General features: G+C 36.8%; 1 protein-coding gene across 2 annotated transcripts in view; it reads left to right on the plus strand.

The window, feature by feature from the left end:
- The window catches only part of FANCI (FA complementation group I), a 77,482-nt gene that overhangs the window by 4,486 nt on the left and 62,955 nt on the right, over positions 1–10,041 (plus strand). For both annotated transcript variants that reach the window (XM_007470517.1, XM_007470518.1), the window contains exon 2: positions 1,239–1,311. In XM_007470517.1, the coding sequence (XP_007470579.1) occupies positions 1,239–1,311 (73 nt within the window). The remainder of the gene's footprint in view (positions 1–1,238; positions 1,312–10,041) is intronic.

Raw genomic sequence — 10,041 nt, forward strand, 5'->3', positions numbered from 1 at the left:
ATTCTGGTGGTTTGCTGACAATCTTTAGCATTCCTTGCCTTGTGTCACCCATGGCCTCTGCCTTCACTTTCACATGGCATTCTCGCTGTGTATGTGTTTCTGTCCAAATTTCCCCTTTTTCTAAGGACATTAGTCATACTGGATTAGGGCCTACCCATATGACCTCAGCTTAACTAATTACACCTACAATGACCCTATTTCCAAATAAGATCACATTCTGAGTTGCTGGGGGTTAGAGCTTAAACATGAATTTTGGAGGGGGACACAGTTCAACTCAGGACATCTCCCCTGCTATTACCTTGCTGTAGGCCACTATCATCTCTCATTTGATGACTGATAACAATCTAACAGATGTCCCTATTTCACTCTTAAACCCTCCCACAACTATTTTCTACAAAAGCAATAAGACTGATTTTTTTTTTTTTAAAAACATCTATCATATCACTCCTCTTTTCTCATTAGTTACTTCTATTGCACTTAGAGAAAATCTAAGCTTCCTATCATGGCCTACAAGATTCTTATTATCTGGTTCTTGCCCATCTCTCCAAATTCATCTTGTGCCACTCTTTTCTTACTACTCTTCAGCCAAATTGGTCTTTTTTTTTTTTTTTCAGGCCATCCAATATGCCAAACTCTTTGCTCCCTCAGGGCCTTTGCACATAACAATACCTTTATCTGAAATGTTTTTCTTTCCTCCCTTTGCATAAGCTCTTTCTCATCCTCCAAGTCTCTATAGAAATGTCACCTACCTCAGAGAAGCTTTCTCCCTTACTACCCTAGCTGAAGTTGCTTCTCTTTCCTCAATTATTGTCTCAGTCTTTTGTTTCTTCTACAAATTTTTTTTCTGATTTTTTTTCTTGTCCTTTTCCCTCCTGCTCTGCTGTAAACTGAATCAGATTACCGTGTTCATCCTTGTATCCCTAATGCCTAGGAAGAAGAACATGTTCAAAGAGTATTTGCTGAATGAATGTATATCCCCAAGAACATAGCTTGATACCTAGTGCTGATTAAATACTTAATAAACGTTTGTAGAATGAATGTATGAATAAATTTCAGTCTTGACAGCCCAGCATCATGTTAAGATCTACCTTGCTATATGTAAATAAATATGTTATTTGTGATACGTGGAGTCTCTGAAGGATATGAACTTGACAGATGTGTTTTTCATACCGGGAGTTTAGGTCATTCAGGTAGGGAAATTGTTGCCAGGGACTTGTAGCTTTTTCTTTTCTTTGCAGCTGGCTAATCTCCTTCAGAATCAGGCAGTGAAAGGAAAAGCTGCTGGAGCACTCCTGAGAGCCATCTTCAAAGGTAATAATAATGCCACTTCTGTCTCTCTGGATTCATTGGTATATTTGTTTACTTTGGGCGCATATTGATACTTTTCTTACTGTTTGATGCCCCACTGAGACTTTTCTGTTTGAGGGATTTTACAGAATCACCTAAAGCAGCAGTCTTCTGTCTTGTGGACTTAAATAATTTTGCTAAAGGGGGTTGAAGTGGCTACCTGAGATTGTATTGCTGGTTTTGGAGCCTGTAAAGGATGCACATCATAAAATCCACTTTGATTTATTTGTGCTTTTAAAATTGTGGAGAAGAGGACTTCCCTGGTGGTCCAGTGGTTAAGACTCCATGCTTCCACTGCAGGGGGCACGGGTTCTATCCCTAGTCGGGGAAGTTCTGCATGCCCTGCGGTGTAGCCAAAAAAAAAATTGTGGAGAAGAGAGCAGCAATGTTTAATAGTTAATCTGTGCTTAACAAAAGAGGCTAGGGTGCTCTGAGTTTTAATGAAATGGAGTATCTTAGGTGACTTATGTAGAGATTCTTAATTCCCAGTGGGGCATATTTTTATTCCATATCTTGAACAAGGGCCAGTTCTACATTGTTGCTGGTTGTGACTCATAGTTGTTTTATAAATTGTAGTAGAATAAAATTCTACAAGCAAAAATTAAAAGTTGCTTTACACTCTTAGCAGGTTATTTTAACTTGGTTTATTTTTCTTACCCCCTCGAGTAAATTGTGTCTATCCTTGCAAGGGTTCAAAAACACATCTTCCTATGCATGAAAAAAAATTTTTTTTTTAACATCTTTATTGGGGTATAATTGCTTTACAATGGTGTGTAAGTTTCTGCTTTCTAACAGAGTGAATCAGTTATACATATGTTCCTATATCTCTTCCCTCTTGCGTCTCCCTCCTTCCCACCCCTCTAGGTGGTCACAAAGTACCGAGCTGATCTCCCTGTGCTATGCGGCTGCTTCCCACTAGCTATCTGTTTTACGTTTGGTAGTGTATATATGTCCATGCCACTCTCTCACTTTGTCACAGTTTACCCTTCCCCCTCCCCATATCCTCAAGTCCATTCTCTAGTAGGTCTGTATCTTTATTCCTGTCTTACCCCTAGGTTCTTCATGACTTTTTATTTCTTAGATTCCATATATGTGTTAGCATACGGTATTTTTCTCTTTCTGACTTACTTGACTCTGTATGATAGACTCTAGGTCCATCCACCTCACTACAAATAACTCAATTTCATTTCTTTTTATGGCTGAGTAATATTCCATTGTATATATGTGCCACATCTTTATCCATTCATCCGATGATGGACATTTAGGTTGCTTCCATCTCCTGGCTATTGTAAATAGAGCTGCAATGAACATTTTGGTACATGACTCTTTCTGAATTATGGTTTTCTCTGGGTATATGCCCAGTAGTGGGATTGCTGGGTCATACGGTAGTTCTATTTGGAGTTTTTTAAGGAACCTCCATACTGTTCTCCATAGTGGCTGTACTAATTCACATCCCCACCAGCAGTGCAAGAGTGTTCCCTTTTCTCCACACCCTCTCCAGCATTTATTGTTTGTAGATTTTGTTTGTTTGTTTGTTTTTGTTTTGTTTTGTTTTATTTTGCGGTACAGTACGTGGGCCTCTCACTGTTGTGGCCTCTCCCATTGCGGAGCAACAGGCTCCGGATGCACAGGCTCAGCGGCCATGGCTCACGGGTGCAGCCGCTCCGCAGCATGTGGGATCCTCCTGGACCGGGGCACGAACCCGCGTCCCCTGAATCGGCAGGCGGACTCTCAGCCACTGTGCCACCAGGGAAGCCCCATGTTTGTAGATTTTTTGATGATGGCCATTCTGACCAGTGTGAGGTGATACCTCATTGTAGTTTTGATTTGCATTTTTGTAATGATTAATGATGTTGAGCATTCTTTCATGTGTTTGTTGGCAATCTGTATATCTTCTTTGGAGAAATGTCTATTCAAATCCTTTTAAAAATTGGGTTGTCTTTTTATTACTGAGTTCTAATATTTCTTTAAATATTCTGGATACAAGTCCCTTATTAGATATATGATTCACAAATTTTTTCTCCCATTCTGGTTGTCTTTGCACTTTTTTGATGGTATCGTTTTATGCACAAAATTTTAAATTTTGATGCCTAATACTTAATTTTTTTGTAGCTTGTGCTTTTAGTTTTATATCTAAGAAGTCATTGCTTAATCCAAAGTCACAAAGATTTATACCTGTGTTTTCTTTTCAAAGTTTTATAGCTTTAGCTTTTAAATTTAGATTTTTGATCCATTTTTAGTTAATTTTTGTATATGGTGTGAGGTAGGAGTCCAGCTTCATCTTTCCCCATTTTCAATAGCACCCTTATTGAAAATCAATTGCCCATAAATGTGACGGTTTCTTTTTGGACTCACAGTTGTATTGCCTTGATCTAGGTGTCTCTCCTTATGTCAGTACCACACTGTCCTGATTAGAATAGCTTTGTAGTAAGCTTTAAAATTGGGAAGTGTGAGTCCTCTAACTTTTTTTTTTTTTAGGATTAGTTTGGATATTCTGGGTTCCTTGAGTTTCCATATGACAAGATTAGCTTGTCAATTTCTACAAAAATGGAAGCTGGGGTTTTGGTAGTGATTTTGTTGACTCTGTATATGAATTTGAAAAGTATTGCTATCTTAATATGTCTTCCATTAATGAACATGGAATATCTTTCCATTTACTTAGGTCCTCTTTCATTTCTTTCAACAGTATTTTGTACTTTTCAGAGTACAAGTCTTATACTACTTTTATTAATTTATTCCTGAGTATTTTATTCTTTTTGGTGTGATTGTAAATGGGATTGTTTTCTTAATTTAATGTTCTCAGTGTTCATTGCTAGTGTATAGAAATGCAATAGACTTTTGTATATTGATCTCATATCTTGCTACCTTCCTGTACTTGTTTATTAGTGCTAGTAGTTTCTTCTTTGTGGATTCCTTATAAACAAGATTATGTCATCTGTGAATAGATACTTTATTTCTATTTCAATCTAGATGCCTTTTGTTATTTTTCTTACCTAATTACCCCAGTTGGAACCTCCAGTAGAATAGAATTGGTGAGAGTAAATATCCTTCTCTTGTTCCTGATCTCAGGGAAATCTTTCAGTTTTATATTATTGAGTGTGATGTTAGCTGTGGGTTTTGCATGGATGCCCTTTATCAGGTTAAGGAAGTTCCTTTCTATTCTTAGTTTGTTGAGTGTTTTTTATCATGAAAAGGTATTGGAATTTTCAAATGCTTTTTCTGTGTCTACTGAGGTGATCATGTGGTTTTTATCCTTTACTCTGTTTCTGTGGTATATTATATTGATTTTCATACGTTGAACCACTCTCTCGTATTCTTGGGTTAAATCCAGTTTGGTTATAGAGTATAATCCTTTTTAAAATGTTGCTGGGTTCAGTTTGCTAGTATATTGTTGAGGATTTTTGCATCTGTAGTCACAAGGGATACTGTTCATAGTTTTCTTAGGATGTCTTTGTCTGGTTTAGGTATGAAGATAATAGTGGCCTTGTAGAATGAGTTGGGAAATGTTTCCTCTTCTTTTTTTTGGAAGAGTTTGTGAAGGGTTGCAGTTAATTCTTTATATGTTTCGTGAATTCACCAGGGAAGCCATCTGGGTTTGGGCTTTTCTTTGTAGAAGGGTTTTGATTGCTAATTCAGTCTCTTTATTTATAGGTCTGTTGTGGTTTTCTATTATCTTTTTTAGTCAGCTTTGATACTTGGTGTCTTTATAACAATTTATCCATTTCATATAAGTTTTGTAATTTATTGGTATACAGTTATTTATTGTATTACCTTATTCTTTTTATTTCTGTAAGATTGGTAGTAATGCCCCTCTTTCATTCCTGATTTTAGTAATTTGATTCTTCTCTTTTTTCTTGGTCAGTCTGAAGATTTTTCAATTTTGTTGATCTTTTCAAAGAATAAGCTTTGGTTTTCTTGATTTTTCTCTATTCTCTTTCATTTATGTCATTTTACTTTTATATTCTTTTCACTTGCTTTGAGTTTAGTTTCCTCTTTTTATAATTTCTTATGGTGGAAGATTGGGTTATTGATTTGAGATCTTATTTTTTAATATAGGTATTTACAACTATAGATTTTGTTCTAAGCACTACTTTAGCTGTATCCAATAGCTTTTGGAATGTTGTGTTTTTGTTTTCATTCATCTCAAGGTATTTTTCTAATTTCTCTGTGCTTTCTTCTTTGACCCATTGGTATTTAAGATTATGTTAATTTCCACATATTTGTGAATTTTCCAGATTCCTTCTGTTATTGATTTCTAGTTTCATTCCACTGTGGTCACAGAACATAAATGATATGATTATAATCCTTTTAAATTTATTGAGAATTTTTTTATGGCCTAATGTGTGGTTTATCCTGGAGAATGCTCCATATGCACTTGTGAAGAATGTGTCTTCTGTTGTGTGTAGTGTTCTATATAGATGTTTGTTAGATCTGGTGTGTTCAAGTCTATTTCCTTGTTGATCTTCTAATTGTTGTTCTGTTGATTATTGGAAGTGGCATGTTGAAGTCTCCAACCTTTGTTGAATTGTCTATTTTACCCTTCAGTTCTGTTAGTTTTTGCTTTGTGTATTTTGGAACTCTTTTGTTAGGTGCTTATATGTTTATAATTGTTATGCCTTGATTCTTTTATCATTATAAAATGCCCTTTTTTGTCTTTAATAGTAATTTTTGTCTTAAAGTCTACTTCTGTTATTCTTAGAGCTACTTCAGCGCTCTTTGGTTACTGTTTTCATGGTATATCTTTTCTAAACAATTTGTATCTTTGAATCTAAATTGTGTCTCTGATTGACAGCACATAATTGGATTTTTAAAAATCTGTTCTGGCCCAATCTTTATCCTTTTTTTTAATAAATCTATTTATTTTATTTATTTTTGGCTGCGTTGGGTCTTTGTTGCTGTGCACAGGCTTTCTCTAGTGCAGTGAGCAGGGGCTACTCCTTGTTTTGCACGGGTTTCTCATTGTGGTGGCTTCTCTTGTTGCGGAGCATGGGCCTTAGGCACACAGGCTTCAGTAGTTGTGGCTCGTGGGCTTAGTTGCTCTGCAGCATGTGGGATCTTCCCGGACCAGGGATTGAACCCATGTCCCCTGCACTGGCAAGCAGCTTCTTAACCACTGCTCCACCAGAGAAGTCCCAGTCTTTGCCTTTTGATTGGAGTATCTAATCCCTTTACATTTACCATAATTGCTAAAAAAGTAGGACTGATATCTGCCGTTTTGCTGTTTGTTTTCTTTACGTTGTGTCTTCTTGTTCCTCTGTTAATACCTTGCGTGTTATATGTTAAGTAGGTGTTTTCTAGTGTACCATTTTAATTCCTTTGTAATCTTTTTCACAGTTTTTTTCAGTTACTTTCTTAGTGCTTGCCTTGGCGATTAGAACTGACATCTTAACACATTATTGACCGGAGACATATCAATACATTTTTAGAGAGTGCTACAATTAACATCACCGTGAGAAGTTGTTAGAGCTTGAAATTGATCAAGGGTTCATTATACAACTTAAGATTGTCATTATCATTCACATTTTGCTCCGTTTGGTTTTTGCTTCAATCTTGTCTATATTATAAATGTAAAATTTTCAAAAGTGGCACATCTTGAAATTTTGAGTGAAAAAATTTTTGGTGAACTTTATGCAGGTACTTTCTCTGATTGTCCAAGTGATATATATACTAGTGTCTCAGAAGATGATAGTTCTTAAGAATATAATTCTGATTCAGACGATGTGAGTATTAGACCAACAAAGAGACAAAAAACCTTAGTGATTGATTCTGATACAGAAAGTGAAAATGAAATTCATGGTGCAGGAGAATGCTCCTTTGCTTTTACAGAAGAGTGGCTTGAAGACAACATTTAACAAAAAGTAGAAGACTTTACAGGTGTGTCAGGTCTAACTATTGAATGTAATAACCCACAAAGTGTTACTGAAATAACAGAATTAATTGTTTGGCCGGCCAAAATAAAAATCACCGGCCACATGCATTAGTTTCTGCAAAAACTTCCCTGGGCAATAATGAGTTAGTTTGTAACAATCTAGTTCAGATTAATACCAGCTTAGATTTAATAGTTATAAAACTTTGCTCTACATATAGCTTCATTCTCCCCCTTCCTCCTTTGTGCTATTATTGTCCTATAAATTACATCTTTACACATTTATTCTCACCAATGCAGATTTATAATTGTTGTTTTATATAGGTGTCTTATAAATCAGATAGGAGAAAAAATAATTACAAAGTACATTTATACTGTCTTTCATATTTTCCTATGTAGTTACCTTTACTGATGTTCTCTATTTCATGTGGATTCAAATTACTGTCTGGTGTTCTTTCATTCCAGCCTGAAAGACTCCCTTTAGCATTAGGGCAGGTCTTCTGGCAGCAAATTCTCTTTTGTTTATCTGGGAATGTCTTAATTTCTCCATTTTGGAGGGATAGTTTTTCTGGCTATAGAGTTCTTGGTTGACAGTTTTGGAGGGATAGTTTTTCTGGCTGTTGAGTTCTTTCAGTACTTTGACTATGTTCTCCCATTTCCTTCTGCCCTTCAATGATTTTTTAAAATGAGAAATCAGCTGTTAATAGTATTGAGTACTCCTTTTACCAGATGAGTTTCTTCTCTTTTGTTGCTTTCAATATTCTCTTCTTGTCTTTAACTTTTTTATTTAACTGTACAGTTCAGTGGCACTAAATGCAATAATTGCTCTATCTAGAACTTCCGGTATTATGTTGAATAGAAGTGGCAAAAGTGGGCATCCTTGTATTTTTCCTATCTTACGGAAAAGTTTTCAATCTTCACTTATTGAGTATGATGTTAAGTGTGGGTTTTTCACATATGGTTTTTTTTATGATGAGGCATCTTTGATTTTGATAGCTTGCTATGGTATGTCTAAATGTGGATCTCTTGGGTTTATCCTGTTTGGAGTTCTTTGAGCTTCTTGAATGTGGGTTTTGTTTGTTTGCTTTGTTTTTTTGGCTGCACTGTGCAGCTTGTGGGCTATTAGTTCCCCGACCAGGATTGAACCTGGGCCCTCGGCAGTGAAAGCACGGAGTCCTAACCTCTGGACTGCCAGGGAATTCACTGCATGTGTAGATTAGTGTTCTCATTAAAATTGGGAAGTTTTTGGCCATTACGTCTTTTTTCTCCTTTCTCTCTTTCCTTTCCTTCTGGGACTTTCAGTTTGTCTGTGTTGGTATTCATGACGGGATCCCGCAGGTCTCTGAAGCTCTGATCATTTTTCTTCTTTTTCTTTCTGTCTCTGAGACTGGATAATCTCAATTGCTCTATCTTCAAGTTCTCTGATCCTTTCTTCTACCAGATCAGATCTCCTGTTGAGCCCCTCTAGTGGATTCTTCAGTTCAATTATTGTACTTTTTAATTCCAGAATTTTTATTTGGTTCTTTTTTATAATTTCTATCTATTGATATTCTCTATTTGGTGAGACATCATTCTTACATTTTCCTTTAGTTCTTTAGACATGGTTTCCTTTTGTTCTTTGAACATATTTAAAATAGCTGATTTCAGTCTTTGTCTAGTAAATCTAATATCTGGGCACTCTCAGGGACGGTTTCTATTGATTCCTTTTTTTCCTGTGTATGGGCCATGCTCTTGTTTCCCTGTATGTTTTTTATTTTTTTGTTGCTGAAAACTGGACATTTTAAATGATATTTTGTGGGAATTCTGGAAATCAGATACCACCCCTCTCCCCCAGATCTGTTGTTGCTGGTGGTGTTGCTTTTGTTTTTATAGTTGTTCTTCTGAACTAATTTTGTAAAATATGTATTGTTGTGTATGGGCACTGTTTTTGTGGCCACTGAAGTCTCTGTTTGGTTAGCTTTGTGGTCAGCTAATGATTTGGCAAAGATTCCTTTAAAATGCCTGGAACCAGTGAGTTTCCCAGCCTTTGCTGAGGGACCCTGTGCATGTCAGGTGCACACCTTCAGTTCTCAGGCAAGTAGCTTATAACTCCTCCTTAGCCCTTCTTGTGCAGAGCCTCTGGATCATCCAGAGGTGAGAGATTAGGGTCCTCTTGGGTGTTGCCTGGCCATACACACAGCCCTTTCTATGTGCACAACCTTAAGTATTTTCATGGCTTCCTAGGTTCCCAGGAATATGTCAGAATGTTTCAAAGTCCCCTCTGCACCTTTCTCCAGACTTATATTTTAAATTCTTTGGTCAGCTTGTTGCATGCCCAACTGTTATTGCTATCCAGGCAGCTGAAAAAGTAATCACTTGCAACTGGTTTAGACAAATGCCCCTCGTAAAAGATTGCACTGGGCGAGTTCTAAGTCAGGTCAAGTAGAGACAAGTCTTGCGAGTGAAAATTTCTAGGGAATGGCCAGACAGGTCAAATAAAGACAGTTATCTGGGAATTGGGCTTTGGTGGCACTCCAGTCATATTCTGTCCCCTCCAGAGGCTGCTAGACTAATGGCTTGTACCATGAGTGTGAACTGTTGTTTTTAAAGACTACTGGACTGGTGGGGGTAGGGGTTAGGAGGTGGAATGAGGGCATGTTGAAACACAACAGAGCTTGCTATTCTCACTTAGATTCAGCTGTTTATCTTAAATAAACTCTCCCTGGATTGTTGGAAGTCTGGTTAATTTCCAGATTTCTGAACAAGTTGGTTTTCACTATTTTTGTTAGTGTTCTAGTTGCTTTTATGGAGGAGAGCATTTTCCGAGGTCTTTATTACTCTACGTTCCT

This window comes from Lipotes vexillifer, unplaced genomic scaffold (assembly GCF_000442215.2).
Source record: "Lipotes vexillifer unplaced genomic scaffold, Lipotes_vexillifer_v1.1 scaffold412, whole genome shotgun sequence".
NCBI lineage: Eukaryota > Metazoa > Chordata > Mammalia > Artiodactyla > Lipotidae > Lipotes > Lipotes vexillifer.